Source organism: Astatotilapia calliptera, chromosome 14, assembly GCF_900246225.1.
Source record: "Astatotilapia calliptera chromosome 14, fAstCal1.2, whole genome shotgun sequence".
NCBI lineage: Eukaryota > Metazoa > Chordata > Actinopteri > Cichliformes > Cichlidae > Astatotilapia > Astatotilapia calliptera.
Genome location: NC_039315.1, coordinates 22,645,937 through 22,673,730, shown reverse-complemented (window position 1 = coordinate 22,673,730; position 27,794 = coordinate 22,645,937). Strand labels below are relative to the sequence as shown.

General features: G+C 38.5%; 3 protein-coding genes across 11 annotated transcripts in view; 1 reads left to right on the top strand and 2 right to left on the bottom strand.

Moving 5' to 3' along the window:
- Positions 1-27,794, bottom strand: part of b3gat1a (beta-1,3-glucuronyltransferase 1 (glucuronosyltransferase P) a) — a 98,680-nt gene that overhangs the window by 34,021 nt on the left and 36,865 nt on the right. The gene's annotated exons all lie outside the window — the stretch shown is intronic.
- LOC113036543 (uncharacterized) lies at positions 18,688-23,621 on the bottom strand. Of its 5 annotated transcripts, XM_026192952.1 has the most exons (10): positions 23,280-23,427; positions 23,041-23,147; positions 22,564-22,682; positions 22,045-22,461; positions 21,735-21,960; positions 21,406-21,555; positions 20,495-20,712; positions 20,253-20,406; positions 20,062-20,171; positions 18,688-19,498 (listed from the first exon to the last, which is right to left on the bottom strand). In XM_026192952.1, exons 1-10 carry the CDS (start codon positions 23,408-23,410, stop codon positions 19,187-19,189), a joined length of 1,944 nt encoding a protein of 647 aa, XP_026048737.1. In that variant the 5' UTR covers positions 23,411-23,427; the 3' UTR covers positions 18,688-19,186. The 5 variants fall into 5 exon arrangements, with proteins under 5 accessions (XP_026048737.1, XP_026048738.1, XP_026048734.1 ...); XM_026192953.1 differs by lacking the exon at positions 23,280-23,427 and adding an exon at positions 23,574-23,621 and having other exon boundaries at positions 20,062-20,406; positions 23,041-23,130; XM_026192949.1 differs by having other exon boundaries at positions 20,062-20,406.
- Positions 23,644-27,383, top strand: LOC113036542 (uncharacterized). The gene is made up of 3 exons (XM_026192948.1): positions 23,644-24,043; positions 25,014-25,112; positions 25,245-27,383. The coding sequence occupies exons 1-3, from the start codon at positions 23,663-23,665 to the stop codon at positions 27,369-27,371; spliced, it is 2,607 nt and encodes an 868-aa protein (XP_026048733.1). The 5' UTR covers positions 23,644-23,662; the 3' UTR covers positions 27,372-27,383.

Genomic DNA, 27,794 nt, shown 5'->3' with positions numbered 1-27,794 from the left:
TGTTTAACTCCCTAAATGTTTTGAAAATGGACACTGATAAAATTTTATCATAACATGACATATACTTTCAGATCGCAAGAGCTCTTAGTCACCTCAACTCTACTGGAACAATAAACGCAGACCTGAAACATCAACATGTGCCACACTGAATTAAAGTAATTGACTTCGGCCCGGCCTGTGAAACCTCAGCTGCCAAAGACCCGTCCTTACCAGTAAGTAGCTGGAATCAAATTTAATCTCTTCCTCACACAGTCACACACACTTCAGTGTTTGTGCTTTATATTAGGGGTTTCTCAACTGTAGTATAACTCATACTTATCCAAATGATCAGTATTAACAAAAAACATAACAATGATTTCTTTTTGCCCTCCATCAGGTCTCCAGAGATTATTCTCGGGCAGAAATCGTAGATGTATGGTCTCTGGGTACATCTAGGCTGGGTACATCTGAGTTACATAATGGAGACCCAAGGGCAACCCCGAGAGAAAAAGTTAGACTGTGGGCAAAACACTGCCCATCTTTTCTGCAGAGAGTTAAATTCCTGCAACAACTACCACTGGTAAGTCAAAGTACCCACCACTTCACCACTGCTCTGGTTAATCCTATCTTTAAACCTATTAGCATTTTACTTATTTTCTAACCCTTGATTTTTAATGTATTGTAAAATACAAATTTTGTAGTGCCCATTTATCCAATGTGCTAACAAGTTTTTGAGGTTTGGTTCATGGAGACAAGAGAAATAAAGTTCTCTGGATGACCTCTTCTACGTAAGTATACTTTTTGACCATTTAGTTGGCAAAAAAAGAACATGTTTCTATGGAGAACATGACACACTCAAATAAGTCTCTTTAGTTGACCTTTGTTGCTTTCTTCACTTTTCAGATCACTGAGCATCAGGCTTATGCAAATAAGTCCTGCTATGAGCACATAAATGTTTTTATTACAAAGAAGACAGCGACATCAGATAGGGGACAGAAGTGTGTGGGTCTCTGCACCAGCCCCCCTCTGACACCAGACAACCTGCGCAACAGAACTTCCCCTCCCCCCCAATTCATTAGGCCCAATCACTAGAAAAATGCTGAGACATTTACAATCAAATCACAGTTTAAAATAAAGCATCTTGAAGAAGATATAAAGGATATGGGTGGGCCAGAGGTTAAAAGAAAAATGACTGATTGGAAAAAAACGCAAGCAGAAAAATATCATATCAACACGAAAGGTCACATCATGACCAGAACAAATGCCATTATTCAACGGGTCCATCTTGCGCAACCAGTGGCTATCTCGACAAGCCAGACCAAACCTACTTTGACAGGTCAAATAAGAGGCCCAGAGCAAACTACAAAGACGATAAGAGCCACATCTCTGATAACACCCTACACTACACCTACCACTACCTCCCTACACCCAAAAAATGCTAAATAAACCAGCTGTGATACTGGTGACTGGTCTTGATCAGTGTTTTCTTTTTTGTTTTGTTTTTTTTGTCACTATCTGGACTTTTGTTTCTGTAATTTGAGGTCATCACAGTTTTTAATTTACTATTTTTATATCTTATAAGCACAGAAGAGCACCTTTTAAATTTCAGTTATTTTATTTTATCTTTTGTTTGTTAAAGGTCTAGTATTAATCACAGAAAGAGGCTTACTGTCACAATATTATCATTTGTGAAAAACCTCTGTGTGCAGCTGAAGGCTAAAATGTTTTTTCCTTTGATTCAGATTTCTTGTATCCAAAGTAGAATAAAAATATTGAATAACTATACCAGTGCAAGTTTAGGTACTGTATGGTTGAAAATAACATTTGTTTTTGGAGGTTATTTAAATATATTGTGATATATATCGTTACCATTTACCATATATATCGTGTATCATGATATAGCCAAAATATATTGTAAAAACGTGCCAAATACTTTATCCTGCTATTGACTGTTGTATTAAGTTTTTTGTACCCCAGATAGTGAGCATGGACTCTGCTACAGTAGTCAGCTGGTGTCTGATGCAAGCATGACACATTTGAATGGTCTTCATATTGTATGTGCTATGTGGCAGAAAGCTATATTACAGTGTCAAAACCCCCAAAAATGCACAGGTTGAGCAAAATACAAGAACTCAAATGGAGTCCGAGCTTTTGTTTTTAATTAATTAACTAATTAATTGATTTTAAACTTTACTTTGAGAAATTTGTTGTCCAAGAACAGAAAAAATAAATATCAAAAGATTCTCATTTTAGCTGTATTTGCATATGGGGAAAAATGCTCACAGCTCATTTTGAGTTCTTTCGTAGACCTGAAACAGACCAAGTATAAAATCACTCTTACTGTAAGATATTTACATTTCAAGTAGAGTTAGCAGTTATTCTCAGAAGGTTAACACTGTAAGTCTGTCTTTTGGAATTAAAACAAGCTTAAAATAAACCAGGACTAGTAATTTATCGGCTTTTTTTTTTTTTTTTTTTTAGATCTGTCTTGTCTTTCTTGAATGCTACCATTCTTATTCAAGGTTTGGGTTCAATGAAAGGTCACTGTCACATTACTTTTGAGTTACTTGTCCCATCAATGCTATTCACATCTGCCAAAATTTGTAAAGGCTGATTAAGAGGTATACACCATCAGCCTGAATTCAACCAGATTTTCTCCCCAGTTAGCCAGTCACTGTAAACGCTTTTCTTGTACAGAAATTAACTAGAGACTGTAGCAGCAAGTGCTGTTTCTCATGCTTGATTTAGATAAGCATGGCTGTTTTATATTCTGGAAAACTTGAATAACCCATTAGCTGCGAGCATTGGCCCTGACTGATGGCTCCAGTCCATGTGTGGATTGGGCTGCCTCAGCAGCAGTGGTAAAAGATTTAAGAGCGCCAACCTTCAGGCAGGTTCTTCTCTGCTGATAACCACGGGGGATAGCCTAACGCATGCTGCCCTTAACTTATCCTGACTAATTTATAGTGTGGCTCGCTCAGGGCACATTTCCAGTGCTGGACTTCAGAGCAGGCTGCAGCCTCTCACAGCTGGCTGAACAGACTAAAGGAGCTCCGCCAGGACTCCAGAGGCTGCCACTGAGACCTGTGCCTGCCATTCTGGGCCAGTACGGCTTGGCTCTGATCAGAATGAAGTCAAAGGGAGTCATCTTAGGGAGAACACAGGGAGCGACAGGAGTAATGATAGCTCTGCCTGATAGTTTCACTTAATACACGGGACTGTTCCTGAGTATTAATCAGGAAAAAACAATTGTAGTTGTTTGTGAATTAAAGCACATATTGTCTACAATTTCATATAATCCAATTGCTAGCACATAGATCCTGTGTAATAACCAACAGTTTGTTTGTTTTCTCGATAAAGTTCCACGAGAATATTGTTTTCCTGCATGTCAAATGATGAAAACAATCAGCTCTGTGTTAAAAACAAAAAGGTGCAGGAACCTCACTATTAACACATCCTATTTTGCCTGTTCAAGAAGAAGAGTAATTTTCCTTCCTGTGCAGACCCAACAGTTTCTTGCTTAAGAGCGTATTTCTTAAGAAATATCTTAAAACTGGTTCAAGAAGAGTCACACAAATCACTGTAAAGATGCTGACTGTGTTATCATGGGATGCAGTTTGTGTTAAGCTAACTACTGAGATGTATTTGTATTAGGGTTGACACGACACTAGAATTTCATATTTAATACCAATACCTGGGAACATACTTGATACTGTTTTCAGCACCATTTCAGTAAATTTTGACTCATCTAATTTTCCTAATTTATAACAGTTAACAAATTAAATATTTCAGATTAAGTAATAGTTTTATTATACATTTTTTTACAAATATTTAGACAATTTTATTACAGATTTTTTATTACAGATTGTCAAACTACATTTATGAACTCACTAATAAACAAAGGGTACAGCAAACAACACGATACCTAACTGATCTAAATAATGAAATTATTCTAGAAGGAGAGCATTATGGAAAGGTTAAAAATGAACTTTGGATAAAGCGTGGTATTAGTTACGCTGAAATAAAGGAGGTATAAAAAACAGAGCACTCACCAGAGTTGGGCAGTAATGCATTACAAGTAATGCGCTACTGTAATCCAATTACTTTTTTCATGTAACGAGTAAAGTAAGGGATTACTATTACAAAAAGTAATTAGATTACTGTTACTTTCCCGTAAGCACGCTGCGTTACTGCATTACTAAACTGGTTTTGTTTGTGAGAGTGTCTCATGACAATAACATGTTTTTAAAAAGTAACTAAGTAACTAAGTAATAAAGTAAGTAATTACTTTTGAAAATAAGTAAACAATAAAGTAATGGGATTACTTTCTTTGAGAAGTAATCAGTAATTAGTAACCAATTACTATTTTCAAGTAACTTGACCAACACTTGCAGTGACTGTGTAAGATTGAACTATTCAATTCAATTCATTTCAATTTTATTTATATAGCGACAAATCACAACAACAGTCGCTTCAAGGTGCTTTATATTGTACAGTAGATCGTAGAATAATAGATACAGAGAAAAACCCAACAATCACACAGCCCCCTATGAGCAAGCACTTTGGCGACAGTGGGAAGGAAAAACTCCCTTTTAACAGGAAGAAACCTCCGGCAGAACCAGGCTCAAGGACCAGTTGGGGTTAGAGATAAAGACATGCTGTGGAAGAGAGACAGAGATTAATAGCAGGTACGATTCAATGCAGAGAGGTCTATTAACACACAGTGATTGAGAAAGGTGACTGGAAAGAAAAAACTCAATGCATCATGGGAGTCCCCTGGCAGCCTACGTCTATTGCAGCAAAACTAAGGGAGGATTCAGGGTCACCTGGTCCAGCCCTAACTATATGCTTTAGCAAAAAGGAAAGTTTTAAGCCTAATCTTGAAAGTAGAGATAGTGTCTGTCTCCCGAATCCAAACTGGAAGCTGGTTCCACAGAAGAGGGGCCTGAAAACTGAAGGCTCTCCCTCCCATTCTACTTTTAAATACTCTAGGAACAACAAGTAGGCCTGCAGAGTGAGAGCGAAGTGCTCTAATAGGGTGATATGGTACTACAAGGTCATTAAGATAAGATGGGGCCTGAATATTTAAGACCTTGTATGTGAGGAGCAGGATTTTGAATTCAATTCTGGATTTAACAGGGAACCAATGAAGGGAAGCCAATATAGGAGAAATATGCTCTCTCTTTCTAGTCCCTGTCAGGACTCTTGCTGCAGCATTTTGGATTAATTGAAGGCTTTTCAATTAATCACTAGTCAACTAGTCACTGCCTGCATTTTAAAGCGGATCTTACAGGTAGCTACAACTAAACAATAAATTTAATACAATAAATAATAAATTTTCTTAAATGTAGAAAAATTCAAGTTTATCATCTTGTCTGCATTTGTCTGCAGCCTCTCTCTCGTCCACTGCTCTGCCTCAGTCCATAGCTCTTCACTTCTTCAGCTCTGCTGGTCAGGCCTGAAACTGTCTGATTAATCACTCCTTTTTTGCTCTTTATTATTTCTCCAAACTCTGGATTTTCTGCTCATCTTTTATCTAACTTTAGTCCGCTAGCTTTTATGTTAATGATAACAGGTGGGTAATGTGGCTAACAGATTATTGCTAATGGGTAAAAGGCTAATGTAAATGTGTGCGCTTGCCAGGTTAACATTTATGATAACGTTTAATCCTTCAATATTTATAAAATGGGAGCTTTACTGACCTCTTTAAATTCCTCCAAAAGTGTTGTTCAGTGTTATGAATGTTAACTACTTCAACTGTTAGAGAGAAATGGAGCCGTGTGCCTGTCTGCAGTGGTGCTGATGTTGATACAATTGCAATTGAGGATCTAATTCAATTTTAATTTTAGTAACAAAAAAACCCCACATTTGCCAAAAAGGATTCCCCTTAAAAGTGACTTTGAAGTACTTAAAATAAATAACTTAAACTTGAACAGCGATGATATATGTGGTCATCACAACTTAACATTATTTATTGTGATTTAATGTACAAGAAAAGAAATATTCTACTCTTGGCTACCAAAGATAATTTCTTATGCTTATAGATTTGGTAAACTTGGTTGGAAAATGTTACTGGGCCTTTGTGTGCCGTCAGCGTGACAACATCAATCATGAAGCCGGATTTTGTTGGCAGTAAATCAATGCATTGCACCCTTTGGAGTTTCAGGAATGATTCACGAGTTACCAACAATAACAGAGACAGCAGAGCAATTATCTAATTAAAAAGTGGTTTTGCTGTACAGGGCACAAGACACTGATTTTAATTGCATGTGATAAGTCTAACATAGTAAACGGGCTTTCTGTGTCTCAGCACAAGGTCGAAGGTTGGCAGAAGGAGCTCCCAGATTCATTAGCTAATTAAAGCTGGTTTCCTAAGTGGGAGTTTTAGGTGTTGAGCTCTCTGCAGCACCTTCTTACTCTAAGACTTCAGCACGAGAAGCTCGCTGAGCTCCGAGTTCCTTAATGAGGGCTAGACCATAGATTTCTCTGATGGAAGGTTCCCCAGCGTCAAAATCGCCCAATTATATGCGCCTGTGGGGGGAAAATATATAAAATTATTAAGCTGATCATCGTTAATTAAACCTGAGGGAATTTGATCCAGTGCAGGGACTGTAGCTGAAAGTTGTTTGGACTCAAAGATAATTGGTGTATATAGTGAAGAGAATTTAAGAGACAGGTGAAGAACTGCATGTGAAAAAGTCTCGCTAACCACTTGTTTGACATCACAATGAATCCCTGTTGGCGAGAAGTAGTTTTTGTTTTTCTGGATGAGCCACTAAGAAGAAAAACTCAGATTTAAGGGGTAAGAACAACAGCAGGATAAACCACATATCAATTACAGTATATTATGTCCATCTCGTTTTTTTTCTCCAGAGTACATAATTAATCAGAGAATCAGTGCATGGGATTCCCTTTGACATGCTGTCATTAGCTTTGAACCTGCCAGTGAAACACAGCCCCCCAGGAGACTGCTAATTAGTGGAGATGCATTCAGTAACCCTGGTAATGAGTACATACATCATCATCACCATTATTTCTCATAGTTACTGCACATGAATCAATCCAATTGTTATTTTCTTTATGCACTGCATTTAATGAATGCAGTGATCTCTGAGATGATGTACTTGCAGGTGTACTGATCTTCAAAAAAAAAAAAGTTAAAATGGTATATAAAAAGGGACTAATATGAAATTGTAGTTTTAACACAGTTCAGTGTGATTATTTTCAAACCTGCATTAGAAACAGTGTAGCATGTGTACTCACCTTTCACACAAGTCTCTTGAATACCAGTAGAAAAGCATTGGCATTTAAAGATATGCAGTAAAATGTCAAATAAGCAATGACACTGAATGCATGCATAGAAAAGTAACAGGTCAAGTAAGGCTTCCAGCTTAGTAGTGTTCATCTTAATAAAAGAAAAAGCAAGGCACCTTTGACATTTCAACTCAAGCCTGCATGATCTGCTGGTCTCTTAAATTATCGGTTATGTCTTATTTGTATTATTTATCCTTCCCCTCGTCCTCGATTCAGCTATGCAGCAGCATTTAAAAGAGAACTTCGGGCACAGAAAGATGACACCGTCATCACAGTGTTGACACACCGACTGCGTGTCTGCTGATGCTACATTATAGAGGTGTCACTGACTCAACAGAGCAATGACTTTGCAGCGATAAACAGAAAGGTGGTGACTGACAAGATGTCGCCACTGACAACGCCATCACCAAATCCAAAGGCAATTTTCAGTTTAATGAAAGCTCTTTGCAAGCTTCTGGGAAGAAACCAGACATGCTCTGACCGTAAAACACAAAAGTTCCAGGCTATAATGTAAGCAAGGTATTTCTCAAGAATTTTTCTCGGCTATAAATCCCTACTACCACCTTGCTGACATGTATCTTTAAGCCAAGAACTCCTGTTCAGTGCAGGACATTATGTAAAGTGGTGCAATAAACATGTAACTGAAAAAAACAAAAAAATAAAACACACACTTAAATTCTACTTGCCAAATGTTTAAATCTATCACATGGTAAAACAATTTTAGGCATCATGCAGTGACACAGAACCAATTCTTTCTGATAAAAGTCAGAAAATATGGGCTTTTTACTTCAGGAGGATCTTTGTGATTGTCCTCAGAAGGATAATAATCAAATTCTTGTCCAGGTAGAGTCTACAGTAGGGATGGGTACCGGTGTCCGGTGCCATGATGGCACCGGTTCTGACATAAACGGTAGTAACCAGACCGAAAAGCAGCGCACATTTCGGTGCTTTATTTCGGTGCTTTTTTTTCCTGAGCTGTGATACACTTTAGATTCTAGCCAATCATTTTACGTTTCCGAGGATAGTAGGCGGGGCCAGGTACGTACGTTCTGTTAGAGCAGAGCTACAGATTAAAAATGTCCAAGGCGAAGCGGTCAAAAGTCTGGCTGTACTTCATAGCAAAATATGCAAACTCAGCAGCAACAAGTGCTTTAAGCTGATACTGTGATACTGTCAAAGGAGGTAACACCTCAAATCCGATGAAACACCTGGCGACGCATAGCGTTTTTTTTAAAAAGCCCAGAAATGCGCCGTATTTGATAGCTTGCTGCGAGACCTCACACCGAGCACATCTACTGCGGGTGGGTTGCCTGTTATGCAACATCCCCCCAAAAACACGAAGAGGAGAGTCCTGGCCCCTAGCCCTGCCAGTGTAGCAGAAATGATGACGGATGATGATGGCAGCAGCAGCCGTTCTTCTCTGCGTGAGTAGCTAATTTACGTTGAGTAGGCTAACCACGTTATTCCATTAATGCATGTAAGGTGAACTAGCAAACATCATCATAGCTACATGCGGCTGTCCTCTTGTTTGATGGCAGATACTCCCTTCACCCTGGCTAAAAAGGCTAAAATGACCAAAGAAAAAGTGGAAAACAGTTAAACATGAGAGGTTTAGGACAAAGTTTGTGTTTTTTCCATTGTTTAAGCACTGCTTCCAGCCAAGAGTGATACCATGTATGCCCCATAGCTGCAGAAAAGGCTAACATTGTTATCTTTTTACAAAAAACAGCTGAACATGAGAGGTTTTTGGACCAATTTTGTGTTCTCCATTCTTTAAGCACCGGTTTGAGCACCGTTTGAGCACCGGCACCGTTTCAAAAGTACCGATTTGGCACTGGTATCGGATAAAACCTAAACGATACCCATCCCTAGTCTACAGCTTTTATTGCCATTCAGAAGATCTACGAGTTAGTGCGCATCAGAACAAAATGTCTGTGCGTTTACTTGCCATAGGACAATATGGATTAATGCATTATTCTAAAGGTATTAAATATAAAAGATATGCATAAAAGGAATCGAGATATTGATGGCCAGTTACAATAGTTGGGGGCTACATGACTGCGATGTGTAGTTAAACGTGAAGGTAAACGTTAATTTACAGTGCTGGCTATGATGTACCTATGGCATAGATTTATCACAAAAGTACAAGTCATTATTGAAATATCTTAAGAATTGAAAGAATGGGTTGTTCTAAAGAACTCAATAAATTTGAATGTGGTGCTCTAAAAGGACGGCACTGATGCAATAGTCAATTCATAAAATTTCTTCTCTTTAAGATATTCTACGATCAGTAAGTGGTATTATTGCAAAGTGGAACTACAGCAACTTAGCCACAAAATGGCAGAACATATACAGGGAGTGCAGAATTATTAGGCAAATGAGTATTTTGTCCACATCATCCTCTTCATGCATGTTGTCTTACTCCAAGCTGTATAGGCTCGAAAGCCTACTACCAATTAAGCATATTAGGTGATGTGCATCTCTGTAATGAGAAGGGGTGTGGTCTAATGACATCAACACCCTATATCAGGTGTGCATAATTATTAGGCAACGTCCTTTCCTTTGGCAAAATGGGTCAAAAGAAGGACTTGACAGGCTCAGAAAAGTCAAAAATAGTGAGATATCTTGCAGAGGGATGCAGCAGTCTCAAAATTGCAAAGCTTCTGAAGCGTGATCATCGAACAATCAAGCGTTTCATTCAAAATAGTCAACAGGGTCGCAAGAAGCGTGTGGAAAAACCAAGGCGCAAAATAACTGCCCATGAACTGAGAAAAGTCAAGCGTGCAGCTCTGAAATATGGCCAAACTGTTTCACCAGTTTGGCCATATTTCAGAGCTGCAACATCACTGGAGTGCCCAAAAGCACAAGGTGTGCAATACTCAGAGACATGGCCAAGGTAAGAAAGGCTGAAAGACGACCACCACTGAACAAGACACACAAGCTGAAACGTCAAGACTGGGCCAAGAAATATCTCAAGACTGATTTTTCTAAGGTTTTATGGACTGATGAAATGAGAGTGAGTCTTGATGGGCCAGATGGATGGGCCCGTGGCTGGATTGGTAAAGGGCAGAGAGCTCCAGTCCGACTCAGACGCCAGCAAGGTGGAGGTGGAGTACTGGTTTGGGCTGGTATCATCAAAGATGAGCTTGTGGGGCCTTTTCGGTTTGAGGATGGAGTCAAGCTCAACTCCCAGTCCTACTGCCAGTTTCTGGAAGACACCTTCTTCAAGCAGTGGTACAGGAAGAAGTCTGCATCCTTCAAGAAAAACATGATTTTCATGCAGGACAATGCTCCATCACACGCGTCCAAGTACTCCACAGCATGGCTGGCAAGAAAGGGTATAAAAGAAGAAAAACTAATGACATGGCCACCTTGTTCACCTGATCTGAACCCCATTGAGAACCTGTGGTCCATCATCAAATGTGAGATTTACAAGGAGGGAAAACAGTACACCTCTCTGAACAGTGTGTGGGAGGCTGTGGTTGCTGCTGCACGCAATGTTGATGGTGAACAGATCAAAACACTGACAGAATCCATGGATGGCAGGCTTTTGAGTGTCCTTGCAAAGAAAGGTGGCTATATTGGTCGCTGATTTGTTTTTGTTTTGTTTTTGAATGTCAGAAATGTATATTTGTGAATGTGGAGATGTTATATTGGTTTCACTGGTAAAAATAAATAATTGAAATGGGTATATATTTGTTTTTTGTTAAGTTGCCTAATAATTATGCACAGTAATAGTCACCTGCACACACAGACATCCCCCTAAAATAGCTAAAACTAAAAACAAACTAAAAACTACTTCCAAAAACATTCAGCTTTGATATTAATGAGTTTTTTGGGTTCATTGAGAACATGGTTGTTGTTCAATAATAAAATTATTCCTCAAAAATACAACTTGCCTAATAATTCTGCACTCCCTGTAATGTTATTGGGTGGGGTCGCCAAGCGCAGAGCTAGAGTGTGAAAGTTGCTAACACTGTGCAGTGCCTCCTCTGTCAGCTGCAGCTTCATGGGATGGGTTTCCATAGTTGAGCATGTTCTAAAGGTGTACTGTGTGGTTGGCCCAGCACTTTTGTCCATGTGTGTTACTACTGACAGCAATAAAGTTGAAAAAAGGGGATTTCTTTCTGGAAAGATGTCTATTCACTTTAAGCTAGGTGAGGAAAAACAGTGAAAAAAGCACCTAAAACTCTAATCTTAGCAAAGAGGCCAGAATCGATTCACCACAGGGCTCCAATTTTTTGCTTTTCACTTCAGTCTAAAAGTCTTGGTTTAAAAAAAGACACTGCCAATTAGAGTGTTGGTAGATGGATTTTGCTACCTTCACACAGAGGTAAGCTAGCAGCTTCCACTTGTTTACTTTGTCTGTGCTAAGCTAATTGGTTGCTTGCTGTGGCCTTGTATTTAGCAGACAGACGTGACAGTAGAATCAGTCTTCTCCTCTAGCCATACATTTCTCAAAACAGCAAACTACCCATTTAAACTGCTATTTATAAACTTTGCTGTTATAAATCAAGCAGATGTCCCAATTTTTACACGAAGCTACTCAAACTGGAGCTGTAGCGTGTATATCTTTGCAGCAGCCATTGATTTCTTTTGAGTTTTGGTACATGAGAGATGAGTCATTTCTGCAGTGCCCAGCATCGTGCCCGTAGCAACACAAAAACTTACACGCTAACGCAGTCACACGCAGTATGATCACACAGCCAGCATGAATTTTTTCCTCCAAATGGTAATCAATGGCCTGTAGGATGAAGGAAACCATACCGTATCACCGGACTAAACCACAGGACTGCGAAGAGGCAGAGGCTGAAGAATAGCTGAGGTCAGTCTAACCAGTATCTACTGCATAATGAGCCCCCGTGGGGCTGCCATATTATATGTGGAAATGGTTCCAATTAGGCCATCCAGCTGTAAAGCCTCCAGGATGAGAGGGCTGGACAATAACAAAGTTGGAGGGGATGATATGGATGGGACTGGAGTACAATCAGGTGTTACCTAAGCTCTATTCAGTCACTGTGAGCATGCATTTTACTGCAGATTAAACGAATCAGGGCCTGGATTTCTTTCTCTCCACACCAAATCATTCTAGGTTAAAGACCTATAAATCCACATTATAAAGTAATACTAAAGGCCAGTAATATTATTACTATCACAGTTTTAAAATAAGAACCATAAGCAGATTAGATATTATCATGACTTTGATGAATGTATCTGCTAAATTCTGACTGACCTCTAAAGCCCTGTGACCTTTAAAAAATGATTTGGGTGGATTGAGCATAACCATTAAGCAGGTAGAAAGCTTGCCTGCTTAACACAATCATTCATCTCTCTGTAATCATACAATAATGTCAAATGTTTATATTAATTATGTGCTTTTTCATAATTGTCACTGTTCTTTTGAAAGATTTTCCATTTCAGTGAACTATGGAGGACGCTTTCATTTTCTGACTGTGTACGCTCTCATTATTTTCCTGCATAGTTTCATTGCCACTCCTCACACGTTATCAGTCTTTGTCACAAAATGTCTTAACATTCATTTGCTTGCAGGGAAGAAAATGGGATAATCATTCTAGGAATAAACCAGTGTTTGAACAAAAAGTATCACACTCTCTTTGGAGAATTTGAAGGGCGGTGCGTTAATGTGATTCTGAGTGGCTGGCGTTCTCTCCTCGCCTCTCTCGTGCTGTGTCATGAGCAGTGTATGTGCCAGCAAGAGGAGAAATGACCCTTTCTCCCTGTAGTGGTGTTGCATTATCAAATAACTTCTGATTGAACATTGGAGAGGATTGTTTTTTCCATCGGCCCACTATTGATTAGCCTATGTTTAGCCTACTAGTCTATGTTTATAGATTTCGATGCGGATCTTGGCCCAAGCAGAACTTAAAATTTAAAACACATGCAGCACAGGCCTAATAATAAAAATATTCCTAAATGACAAGGCAGCCTCACACACTTTTCTTAAATTGCTTTTGTTCAGTGTGTGTGTGTGTGTGTGTGTGTGTGTGTGTGTGTGTGTGTTTGTCTATAACTTAAACACTCCACGAACTACCGCGTGTTTGTTTTGTCATGCTTGGCGAGCTCAGAACATTTAAATATCTCCGTTCATTATCAACCTCGCTGCCTTGAATGCAACCGAGTACAGCTATTAATCATCATATCCATTTGTTTGTTTGCTCGCCTGTGCATCCACACACAATTTGCATCTTCTAAAATATGAATTTGTTGAAAGCAAAAGGGGGGCAATCCCACTGCAGACACAAAATGGCACAAGGGGGCTAGTTTTTGTCCGGTTTTCTGCGAATTCTGGGTAAATAACGACTTTCCATGCTAAAAACATAGCTGGCCACAACATCAGTATGGCTCAGCTCTAACTTCAACAGAAAATGTTTGATTTCTTGGCGATACTATAAAGTACAAATCTGCCAAGAAGGCATCTTATAATCTTGACATGTGGCAGTGCAGGAGCAGAAAGACACCGTGTCCTCTTACAGTTTTTCTCAAATGTTAAAACACAAAAGCCAATCCTGTAACCCAAATGACCAGTAGTCTAAACACATTTACTAAATGTAGCCACCATATTCCAGTACCATAAACACATGTCACATGAAGACACAATTCACAAAATACAACCCTCTGTACTCATAAATCTAAACACATTTTTCCTTGCTAAAACACATGTTGCAAAACAACTCTGCTCATATCCTCAAATGAAAGCCCATGTGATGCAAAATGCTTGCCACAGTCACCAATCTTTGAACACAGGGAACACACCTGGCGTCATTCACTACACACAATGACTCAAAATTGAAGACACTTGTTGCTAATGCTGTACCCACATGTAAAAGCAAGTTCAGAGTGCACAGTATGCTGAAGGTTCCAAACAAACACAATGGATGAAGGCAGAGTCAGGGGAAGAGGAATTTGATGCAGAGGAGGGAGAAGAGCTGGCCCTGGAAGAAGAGGAGCAGGCCAATGAGGAAGAGGAGTTCAAATGAGAGGAGGAAGAGGAGCGACCAACGAGGAAGAGGAGAAGGCCAACATGGGAGAGGAGAAGGTCCAGGAGGGAGAGCAAGACAACCTCGCACCATCATTACGGACGAGATGCGAGCAACAGCTCAGCGACATGATGCCGCACAGTGATTGTGGTGTGTGTGTGGTGTGAATAACGTAAATAAAAAAACTTCACACCCTGTTCATGTTTTCAAGATTACTGTTGTGTGCAATAGATTCTGTTTTTGCATTGAGTTGTGTTACAGTAGTGTACGTACATGCAGGATTTTCTATAGATTTATACTACTCATGAAACTCACAAATCTAAATGCCTAATCCTCTGCAGAGATCTACGACAATCCGTTACTGTATAGCTTCTAAAATATGCATTGGCAGTTATGAAACAAAGAACCTTCTCACAAATTGAGCATTGTGTTTTCAATTGTTTTGCTGTAGTGTGTAATGCTGTGTATAGTGTTTATAGTTTTGACAGCTTCGAGCTGCTCTCTTGGTGTGGGAGTTTGAGTTTTGCAGTGGGAAGGTGTGGTTGTGTTTATGTAGCTTTAGAGAAGGGTGTTGTGTTTGGACATTGGGGGACCTGGTGGTAACGTTTGTGAAATGTGTTTTAGCATTTGAGAAAAACTGTAATATGGCAGTGTTCAGTACTCTTGGCTAACTCAACCGTCAGGACTGCGACAGTTAAGGCAAGACAACTAATAATAATGTCGTTTATTCTGCAGATTTCCCCTGTTTTACTTTAACTTCGAAAAATCTATTTCCGAATGCAATTGGCTGCCCATTTGAAAATAACACACACAGTGTCCATATGTTAAGCTTGAAAACTGAACAAAAAGGCTCTTTTGGAAGGGTTGTTTTGGGCTGTAAAGCTGCAGAGCGAGACGATGTTGCTGTATTCCTTTTTTGCCTCCCACCTGAGGCTGTTGCTCTATTAAGTTGCGGTAGCTGGGCTGGCCACTGACTGCCTAATAACAGACCACACACTGATGTGGTCTGATGGGCTTTGGGGGTGATTTAAGTTCTTTAAAAGCCTTCATGATCTCCAGGTTTGTCCAAGTGCACAAGTCGATACATTTGTATTTGTGCCTGCCGCAGATGGCCTCATGTTGTCTATACGTGTGTGGGTTTCATCACACAGCTCAATACCAACTTTCACAATTCCCCAAGACCTCGCTGAGTCTTGAAGCAGTTCTAGTTATCTAATCTTGCAGGAGCTCGCTGTGTGCAGGTACCATACAGCGCTACATTCAGCTGGCTTTCTGGATATATCCCAACATGCCGAGGAGACTGCTGTTATTTGGGTCATGTTGATCGAGGTGGAATGGAGTTATCCAAATGCTGAATTTTCATTGATCTGCTGCACCCATTTAGACCTGTTTTTCTGGGCAGAAAACATGTGTTTTTAATCACGATTTGGCATCCTGTCAGCACGAGTTGTGTATTTGTTACAATAATGCTATCTTATCTCTTATTCGACTGGTTTACGCGGAAAACTAGGTTGGTGTGCACTGAATAATTCAGTGTTTAAGAGGGTAACAATAGGAGACATTTCTCATCACAACAATGAAATTGCAAGCGGTTGCATCATAGCACAACACTTCACTCCTTTTAACCTTACAACACGATATCATACACGTCTGAAGAATCTGCTCTGTATACATGTGCGTTACATTTTGCATCCCCATTAAGAACTGCTGCAAGCTACTGTTGCACACAGGCCTTTTAGCATTTCGGAAAAGATCACATTTGAATATTTTTGCGCATATTTTATGCTTGCGTGTCGTAAAACAAGGCATTCATTACTCCTGAAGCCAGCAGTTAGTAGGTGGTGCAGAAGGTCTCTCTTAGTCTGAAAACCATGTAGAAATGACTAAACAATAACTCATTCACAAAGCATTTTCATAGGAGATGCTTTTTCAGCACATTTTTTTAGGTCAGTCATTTGTATGCTTGCTTGGTTTGTAAGAATTAGCTCTACAAAAAAATGCCAGGGGCACAAATGTAATTGCAGAACAGGGTGGGGAATCCAAGTCAATATTGATGCATTTAAGGGCTTCCGAAAACCACCAAATATGTGTTATTATCTTTGAAGTGCCATTTCCCTTGCGTGTAAGTAATCACATACAATGATAGTGTGTCATGGCTGGAACTGCATCATCAATCTGAGAATGATTCAGCAGCTAATGCCCTAAATTGAAATGAGAGAAAACGCAGACCGCCGAATTTCTGCTTAGTGTCATTACAGAACAAAGCTTGTGCCACAAAGGGCAGAAGAAATGCTGCGAAAGGCTTACATTAGATTTAGAGCAACAATGATGAGCAAAGCCTTTGCTGTATTAAGGGTAACAAGCTCATCCTGCATCATCTTAGGCAGGAAATTCAAGGATCGCCTACTTTGCAGGCATAAGTAGAAAATACAGTGGGTGCTTTTTTTTGTTTTCTATATTTTAAAGGTGCATTCTCACTTAATAATTTATGTTCCAATTTCTTGCTCAACACACACACACACACACACACACACACACACACACACACACACACACACACACACACACACACGAATTTGGTCTCTAACGTGTTTATCATCCAGGGCACAGGAGAGACGCAGTATGCTAGAACAGAATAGCAAAAGCACTTACTGTTAATAACAATGTTTGGAGGTGGGATGCACAAAAAGATTGCCTATTGTAAATATGTTGTGCAGCTTGGGGCCAGGATACACAGACACTGCTGTAATCTACCTCAATGCAGGAGATTATCACAGCTTCAGCATTCAGACTAAAGACCGAGGCACATTAAGGCACGTGTTTTGCGCATGGTGTTACCTGTGATTGATGACTGAAGTGTTCATTACCCGAGTCCCTATACTCCACTATTACACTGTCTGACAGGCTCCATAAACACATGAACAGCTATGTGCTTAAGCTGTAATTGTATAGCACAGGAGTCCAGTGGAGCAGCAACATAAAGCATCATCAGCCTTACATCATACACCAATCAGGCACAACATTATGACCACCTGCCTAACATTGTGTTGCTCCGCCTTTTGCTGCAAGAACAGCCCTGACCCATAGAGACTTAGACTCCACTAGACTTCTGAAGGTGTGCTGTGGTATCTGGCACCAAGATGTTAGCAAGTTTCGATGTCGGGCCTCAATGGATTGGAATTGTTTGTCCACCACATCTCAGAAATGCTCGATTGGATTGAGATCTGGGGTTATTTGGGGGCCAAATCAACACCTCAAACTCATTGTTGTGTTTGTCAAACCATTCCTGAATAATTTTTGCTTTATGGCAGAGTGCATTATCCTGCTGAAAGAGGCCTCAGGCATCACAGAATACTGGATGGCAGGACCCAAGCTTTCCCAACAGAACGTTGTCCAAAGCATCACACTGCCTCTATCGGCTTGCCTTCTTCCCACAGTGCATCCTAATGATCTGACCCAGCCACCACGACTTGGCTCTTGTCATAAAACTCACTCAAATCCTTACGCTTGCCCATTTTCCCTGCTTCTAACATCAACCTTGATTAGAAATGAAACACAGACAAAAAAGAAAAATGTCAAATAATCTTTTTACAGACTTAATTCAGTTTTGTGTAATGCTATTTCACCCCTGCTTGTGTTTCACAGACTATTGGAGTTCATCTTTATGAATTAATGTTTACTTTCAGAGTTGACTGAGTCGCTGATTGAGTCATTTATTCATCGTATAAAAGCAAAATGTGCATCGCAGTTATTTACTGTTGTCATTATTTGGGGTTTCTGTTTAGTTACTTCCTGATTTAATTTGAAATCACTCACTTGAGTTTCAGTAGTTTTACTTCTAATCTTGGTTTTTTTTCCCTGCTTTTTTTAAACACCACCTGCCAGTAGTTATGAATCACTCTCTCCAGATTGTCTTGTCATTCTTCACAGCCAAGCTTTCCTGTCGCTTTCAGAGCTATATTTTCCATGTTTTCTTTTGTTTCTGATTTGCATTTGTTTATGGATCATTGTTCAGAGTCAGACTCTGCACTGCAAAAATGGCTAGTCTATATTTAGGAAAAAAATACTACATTTGATACAAAAAGCACTGAAAACAAGTGAAATTATCTGTCCATGCAGCAAGTTTATTTTACTTAATAAGAAATCTTGAAATAAGATAAATAAAAGAACACATTTGAGAATTGAAGAGGGTTAAAATAAGCTTTAAAGAGCTCAATTTAAGATAAAATTACTTGATATCAAGTCCCAAATATTAGTTAAATATGCTAAATTACAGTCTTTTTTTATGTTTTGAATTCTTACTTGCAGCAAATGAATGCACTGCAACGAGAAAAATAGTTCTAATACTATGAAAAACTACTCAATATTAGTGAAATATGATTAATTTGTTTCTTGATTCAGGTTGGCTTATCTTAAAATAGAGCCGAATCAATATTAAATCCAGGCAAAAAAAACCTTAAAACAGACCTTTTTCCTACTCCTTGGCTTCTACTGAAATCACAACCAGGACAAGAGTGATATGCCAACATTTATTTCTCTCATGAGAACAAAATCCTTTTTTTTAAACAAAATAGGGCTGCTGCACAATCCCTAAAAGTCTAAATCAACCCTTTAAAAGGCCTAAACACAGAAAAAAAATTACAGTTTTGGCCTTAAACTTTTGTGAGTCACATAGTCTCACAATGTTATAAATAATGGCATTACTGACTTAAAACTTTACATGCCTCAGGTAAAGTGTCACTAAGAAAAAAAAACAACAACTTTCATTTGTAAAGCATCTTAAGTAAAGCCGTTTCTCAGGACATTGCTAGGCAAATTAGGAACAAAGTTGTACAAACGTACTACAAAACTAAACAAACTGCAAATGACCTGATAAAATCCTGCTTGGTATTCACCTATTTTTCAAAGAACGACTTCCACTCAGCTATTGCTTTCTTATATGCACTAGTGGCATCTTGATCATGGATGGCATCAGTGATTACCTCAGTTTGTATGACAGAGAGGACCGTTGCAACACATTTTGGGTATGTTAAGTGCAAGGTGTAGTAATATGCCATCAACACCAACATTCCTTCCCAGAAATCCTCCAAGGGGAGAGTGGTCACTGGTATGTTTCCTACAGCAACAATGCTGGTTGTTCCATCAAAAAGCAGCACTGGGGAGGAGAGAGGCCGCTTCTCCAGGTATAGCATTGCATCTTCACCTGGCTAGAAGAAGCACAAAAAAAGGACAAATTCTTCAAGATTTTAAATGAAAGGGTTGCTGTGCATCCAAACAGCTTAAGACACAAATAGCAATATCAAGAGTTTAGAATGCTCCAACTGATTTACTGTTGGAATAGAAGAAATAAATATAAAATATCTGACTTACATAAATATGAAATTTTGGAAATGTATTAATTCTGAGCATGAATTTTCTCTAATTTGCAGCATTTTTATCATGTCTATTTGTGCTTTTTTTCTCATTTGTTTTTTAAAACAATTTCTTTTAACTTTGTTACATATTCTAGTTTTTGAAGGCCTTTTTAAATATATCATTTTACTGCTTCTACTTGTATCCTAACTGCAATGTGCTTTTGCTCTGTGCTGCCTCTCTGGAGTAGGTTTTGAATAACAATTAAGAAATCCTGAATAAGGAGTAATTTAATCCCTGCTGAATTGAACTTCGACCTACTCTTATTAAGCAGGAAAAGCAAAATAATAATATTAATAATAACAATACAAGTAAATGGAGTACAAGTTACAGTGGCTGGTATTGCAGCTGTTCTCACCTTGAGGATATGAAGGAGAGCCTCACTGGCACTTCCCAGCCGCTTTGGTGGTGTAGTTTTTGAAGGAAAAAGAGATGGAAGTGCATTGAAGAGAGTGACAGTAAAATCCACTGTGAACAGAGAAAAGTATCTCAACAAAGCAATCCGAACATATCTGATGTGTGGATTTAATGTATGAAAAGGCCACTTACCTCCACGTACATCCAAGGGGAGAGGAGGTTTCAGGACCTTCTTCCAAATGCCATAGAACTGCACTTTCGAACAAAACTCTGCCCATCGACCCTTCATTTGATCTATGTATTTGCAGTTGGAGCCACCAATGATGCGACGCAGTTCATCCATCGCCTATGACAAAGTTGTGCTCAGTTAGTCAAGAACTAACTAAACCTATCCAGAGAAAGCAAGGAATTTAACTGAAGGTAGTTGAACTTACATTTTGTATGTCTTTGAAGCACGGGTATGCTTCAAATATTTTTCTGGGCCTGTCTTCTGCCCTTGTAATATCTGCGTCAATAAAAGTTCGTCTGGCCTCAAACTCCAGGTCCAAAATTTGAGCAACGTCACTTTGGTTGGGTTTTGCATTGGGTTTCCTGTACATGTTGCTCAAGGTTTTGTAATGTCTTGCCTGCATCTTCAGGCTGTCATGGTCTGCTAGGGAAAGCAAAGAGCAATTGTAAGACATGGTGTAACTAGACTTCACAAAATTCAGATTTTTCTAATCAGTCATTTCTAGTTGCATGGTTGTTTTTAAGTATAATATTTCTGAGAATTAATGTTTAGGTTAAATATGTTTGAGTAATGAACTGACCCTATATGTCCTGATCATTTCCCTTTGTGTCCTTTTCTTATAATGATCATGGATTTATGTTAATTGTTAGTTTGAACAGAATCAAATATTAAAACGACAGTTTAAGATGCCCGTGAATAAAACTGTGGTGAAAATAAGGTAAAGGTTGTTTACTGTGTATATCGTTCACATCAGTGTGAACAGTGATTATGAGCTGATGGATAAAAATATTTTAGGTAATTTGATCTATGACAGAAACACTGTGATAAGGCATGATAGATGTGACCAGCATGAGGATTTACATGTGTAAATAATCAGCACTGAGTAACACCCATTACAACACAAAGTGTTAAAATACTTACTATGGCTAACTGGCAAACTGGAATGAGGGATCTATCATATGTTGATTTTACACACCAACTCGAGTTAATGCCAAACCACTATGATTTATGGAATAAACACTTAGAACGGGGTTCATTGCTGCAACCATATTTTGGAAAGAGCTGTAAGAGGAACCACAGTCAGACAGAGGTAGATAAGGGTGATGGTGGACTTACCAACAACATCATCTGGAGGTGCAGTTGAAGGACCTATATCAGCCCTGGGTGCAGAGCATGAGGCTGACTTGGATAATAGTGGTAAAGCCAGGGTAGTATTGTTTGACGTAGTTGGTACAGTGGAGGGTAGCGGCAATTGGGATTCTTTCTCTGAGGAAAAAACAGAAGATGAACAGAATGTAATAACAGGGAATAGCTAGAAAGTTAAGGAAAATACTCAACACTGTATAAATCTTGTGATGCACTCTGAACAGAAAACTGAGGGCAGGTGGTCTCTTTGAAGTTTTAGATGTCCAAAAGTCATTAGTACAGCAGACCAAAGTACACACCTGCATTTGAGTTATCCTCACTGAGGTCATCATTGCTCTCAAGAAGTATGGTATAGTCACTTGAACCACTTGCTTCACCACTTAGGTCACCTTCAGTCCCGTTGTCTGTGTCATCTGAGCTGAAAAGAGTCTTCCTGGGCCTGCCTCGTTGTGGCATGGAGCCCTGCCTCTTCCTTGGAGACTTCATATTTTGGAGTCGTTTGTACAGTTTGGTGTAGATGGTCAGCTGTGGTAAAATAATATATATTTGTACATTCTTTTTTTTATCTCGCTCAATTTTAGATATTGTAGTGAGTAAAGAATGACTTACGTATGGCATGTGTGTGTCAGCATCACGTAACATGGGGTAATAGTCGACAATCTTCTGCGACATTGCTCTCATTTCGAGTTTGGAGGGGTATGTTACTTCTTTCCCCATGGGACTAGCACGGAGGATTGCAACCATGCTGGTGACGGTGTTCCTTACAAGTCTGCAACATAGCTCCTTCGACATCCTACAGTCCTTTTCCTTTCCACTGTGGAGCAATGCAAAGTACTGACTGCGCACCATGTCCAACTCTGAATCTGTATACACCACATACTCTGGTGGGTCTGGCATTTTCATTTTTTTGTCAGCAGTGTAGGAAATGGGAGTGGAAGTTTGAGGCTGACATTGTGACACATCAAAGCCTAAGGGGTTACTCTTGCTTCGATGGAAAGTGTTGGCATCTTGGTCAGTACTCTTAAACTATAACAGTTGTGGGATATAAACAAAAATACACAATTAGGCAAATTAATGCTAGACAATATGGACAGTAATCATCTTCTTAGTGGTATAATGTGTATTTACCTTTTGGCTGATAAAATCCCAAATCTTCTTTCTACGGAAGAAATTTTCATGGCCCGGAAAAAGATCCTTTAGGTCATCCCGGGTAAAGCTCCTCAAAGTTTCCTCATCAATATTCGCAGCTGTAAAAGAGAAAAACAACTTCAAAAGTGATATTTATTTCTCTTTTCCTGGGCGTGGCTTATTACATATTGAGGTCATTTTTTTTGTCAATAAATGTATTTTAGCAATAAGTAATATTAACAGGATAAAATGTCAAACTTAAAACAGTTTATCAAATATTTGGGAATGCAATAAAACTATTTTTGGCTGTCTTCAAGAATGATGTTCCAAGTCTATTTTGGCAAAGACAGCTCAAGGCTATAATGTGGATAAAGTTCAGAGTAGAGTGCAATCCTAGCTCCAAGTTTCAGAAATGATGCTAACAGATGCTAAGGCTGCTTAGCTAACGTACCAAAATAACTGAAAAATAAGACTTACCCTGCAACACAGACAGTATGGCATCGTCAAAGTTGTCCATGCCGTGACAGCAGTTCTCTAGTTCGGTTCCAAAGCCTCCACTCACAGTACCTAGAAATATCCTACGGCTTAAATAAGAACATTTAGCTAAAGTTAACACATTAGCTAGATTGCTAACTAGCAGCCCTCACAAAACACGACTTTATCTTAATAACACCGTTGTACCATAGTATTTTTCAAATCAACTTAATGTTACCAACCTTAAATTACTGTTCACTTTGTTTAGATAAATAATTTTGATCTTCCCAACGGTCCTGATGGTTAACAAAGCAGGGGAAAAGAGTTTGTCCCGCGTGAAAGTAACGTCACGACAGGAACTGAGAATGCGCATGCAGAAAATTATTTATATTTAATTTTTTTTAAGTAAAAAAAAAAGAAAATAAAAATATAAATTCAGTCTTAAACACTTATTGCCTAAAAATAAATATAACTGATGTAATTTAAACCTGAAAAATTGGATAATTAAGGATGCATATATTTTTAAAATTGCCTACCTTTCCCATGGTCCCACACTCTCATCTGTGGCCTTCAGTGGAGAGCGGTAAAGTAAAGCTGCATTGCTACTGCGCGAAAACAGTTCACCATGGCGCTCTGGAGATGTATGATCTGTTTTATCTTTGTTTCTTTAACTCTGAAGGTGCTCCTTAGCCACATAAATGCAGCTCATGGTCGAAGGCAGGATTTTTGGGTTTACTGTGGAATAGATGGCTGTGAACAAGATTTCAGAGTTTTTAACTCATTCTTTCGCCACATTAAACGGACGCACCCTCTGTATTTGACGAATGGAAGCCCACCAAGAGGATGGAGGATCCCCCCAACATCCCACTCTTTAGGATCGGAAAATTTTGGTGTTTCAGTCTTTGCCAACTGTAGTACTGCAACAACAACCAGCACCGTGGAAATATCAACTGGTGGATCTTGGCCTGAAGTGCAGGAGCCTCAGGTTGTTGACAGCCCGAGCGCGGTAAGTGTTAAACTAAATAAAATGTAGTGTGGCTTCTGATGACAAATTTAGCTATGTCTAACTCCTCGTATTTGGTCCTATATTACTTTTAATCATTTTCTCCATTTTTAATCAAGAGAAATTTAACGAGATCTCGCGATATTATACCGCTAGATATTGTTCTTCAAACTGTTACAAGCGATTTCCACCATGGTTGGATTTTAAATCACAATTTCATCCTGCAGGATGAAATGAAAAACAAATAAACAGAATAGCAGTTCAGTGTAGATAGTACAGGCTATGCTGCAGCCGGAGAAGGCACACACTCTGCGGCTGGCATGTCTCCTGGTGAAGTTTGCATCAAAGACACTCTCAGCGCGTTTAAATCGTTCAATGTGACAGCAATTTGGGTATCTCGTAGGAATTACAGTTTCAGGTAAGACACAGAGTATTTGGAAGCACTGTAAAAAAATCTGTTGGCTAGAAATACTGCCAAAACATGGATAAGAATGATTTTTTTGAAAATTAAATAAATTAATAAATGCATACAATAAAATATATCCATATACTAATACTAACATAAATTCTAAGTGCAAATCTAAATTACGTGATTTAAAAATACATAAATAATTTAATAAATACAACAAACATGTAAAGAAACTAATATCTAAGTGCGAACAAAAATTCATTATTTAAAAAGATAAAATCTCATTCTCATGAATCCAATCCCTAGCCTCATCAAAACAATGGACAACCCCTTTTTTATTGTTTCTTTGTCTTTGATTTCTTTTCCATTTTTTTTCTTTATTCCAAAGAATGAATATTATATTATCTTATATTATATTGAATATTCACAACTGTAACACTAGTCACTGTCATGCACTTTGTTTTTTAATGGACCAATCATTAGGTGTAACTGATTATACCTGTTATGTAAGAATTTCTATAATTGGCCAGGAGTTTGGACTAACTTTGTTTTTCTGCTCTAAAGGAAGAAGCTGTTGCTAAAACATCCTTTACCAGACACGATATTACCAGATCTGCTGCAGCTTTTGCTATCAGTGTTCAAGAACAGTGCCACTTATCACAGGTATGTTATAGTCTTAATGGATCAATACATTACATAAGGCAATCAATGTCTTACTTGTTCATAATGGAATTCAGAATTTTTTTTTTAATATAAATGCAGAATAAGTTACTTTTGTTTCAAATGTTTTCACAGAGAACGGTCAAACATATCATCTCAGGAGTGCAACAGTATCAGGCTGTTCTTTTGGATACGCTCAAGGAAAGAATGAAGACAGTGTTTGAAGATAATGCCGAGGGAACCACTCAGCTTCAAGATGAGGCTTTGGCTACATTTGATAAATTCATGGATCCTTTCTCCACCATTGCATATGGACAGTGTAGAGCCATAGGGGAAATGTTCTGTCCAGTCAACGCCGAGGAAGTAGTAGTATCCCAGAAGATATGTTGGGTAAAGCAAGGTCTTTCAAGGGTCATGTCCTTAAGGAACAAAAGTTTTTACTATGTACCATTAATTGAAAGTCTAAAGCAGTTAATGACTAATGAGAGAATCTTTACCATGTTGAACACTGCACCACAAAGAAGCAGAGAGGGATTCTTCTATGATTTTAGAGACGGGTCCCTCTTTACATCTCACCCCTTGTTTTCTCAGAGGCCAAATGCATTGCAATTAATACTGTACACAGATGAAATTGAAATATGTAACCCCTTAGGGTCCCATGCTTCTGCAAACAAATTGGTCATGTTTTATTATACTTTAGGAAATATTGATCCAAAATTTAGGTCAAAGTTAGCTGCAATACGACTTCTTGCTATTGCTAAAGCAAGTGACATTTCTCAGTGGGGTATTGATGTTGTACTGAAAAGAATACTTCAAGATCTATCACTGCTTTACAATGGTGTAAGGATTGAAATGTCAAATGGTGAAATTGAATTGTTTGGTGCTGTTATAGCCATTTGCGGAGACACGCTAGCCCAGCATGAGATTGCTGGCTTTAAAGAAGGGATTGGTTTTGCTTATAGCAAATGTAGACGCTGTGAATGCAACTTTGATGATATGCAAAGTGTTTTTGAGGAGAAGAAGTTTGTTCAAAGAACTCTGGAGAAACATATCAGGCAGTGTTTTGAAATAGATAAAGCAAGCACAGATTTATTGAAAGCGTCCCTCAAAACTACTTATGGAATTAATAGAAGAAGCAGACTAGTTGATGTTCCTGCATTTGACCTGATCAAACAAACTCCACAGGACATAATGCATGTTATTTTTGAAGGTGTTGCATCAATGGAAGTTAAATTTGTATTAAAACACCTAATTCTCTCAGGACAATTGGAATTAGACAAGTTTAATTCAGACATTCAAAATTTTCCTTACTCACCTCTTGAAATACGGGATAAACCATGTCCTATTAGCTTTGGCACTTTAGCGGCTAACGACAACAAATTGAAACAGTCTTGTGGACAGATGCTAATTCTTTTAAAAATATTACTTTTTCTTTTGTATGGTGTGGAGAGTGAGTATGTTGTATTTATTAGAAAGTTAATTATGATAGTTCAAATAGTTCTTGCTCCCATTATTTCTTTACAAACTGTATTGCAACTGAGAAATATGATTGAAGAACACCTGTATCAGTTCAAGCAACTTTTTCCCGAAGCCAATATAATACCTAAGCAACATTATATGTTGCATCTTCCCAGTCAAATCTTATCCCTTGGACCTTTAATAAGGAGTATGTGCATGCGCTTTGAGGCAAAGCACTCCTATTTTAAACAGTGGGCTTCTAAGTTAAATTTTAAAAATGTTTGTAAATCCCTAGCAAACCACAATCAATTTCTTGAGTGTTGTCAAAATGAAATAGGCACTGAACATCCTATTTTTGCGAAAGAAAAGGAATCCGGGCCAGTATCAGCTGTTAAAAATAATGAATATGTTAGGAAAAAAATTAAAGAATTTTTTGGAATAGATGTCATGCAGTCTGTTGTCTCAGTGAAATGGTATGTTCTAAATGGCAATAAATACATTGCTGGGAAGTCCATGATTATTGCAGATGTGGATGGCACTTTCCCTGTGTTTGGACTGATAAAGGATATCTTTTTGATTGACTCATCTTTTATTGCTTTTGAGTACCAATGCTATGAAACTTTGAATTTAAATGAAGACTTATTGGCATATGAAGTAACTGTGCCCATTGTTGCTCAAGCTACAGAATTAGCCCATGAGCTCATTGATTACACTTCATACTTTTCTATTAGTTTTAAGGACAGTGTGTTTGTTCCAATCAAATACAGTCTTTCTGATATTATTTCCCATAGAAATCACCCTTAAGATTAGGGTTGCACCAAGTATTGGCTTAGTGTAGTTTGTGATGATATAAGTTGACAGTCATTAAATGTTCCCTAAACCAATGTCAATGTTGTACCACATAATGCTGGCATGCTGGGACAAACAGCTGTCTTTGAAATGTGATTTGTATCATAAATTGTGGTTAATTTTTTTCCCTTATATGTACAACTTTGAAGTCAGACATGATTTTGAATAAATAATATTTTCAACAGATGCCTTGTGTGAATTTCCTAAATCAAGCAAATTGAGTTTGTCACTCTATCTTGAAACAAGTGATATTTTGAGAGACATCTGGTGAGAGACCTAATGTAGGCTATTTTAAGAGTTATTCTTCCCATTTCTGGATTTCTGTACTAATATAGACACAATTATATGGTTATTCTCGATTTAAGTTTATTATCTAAA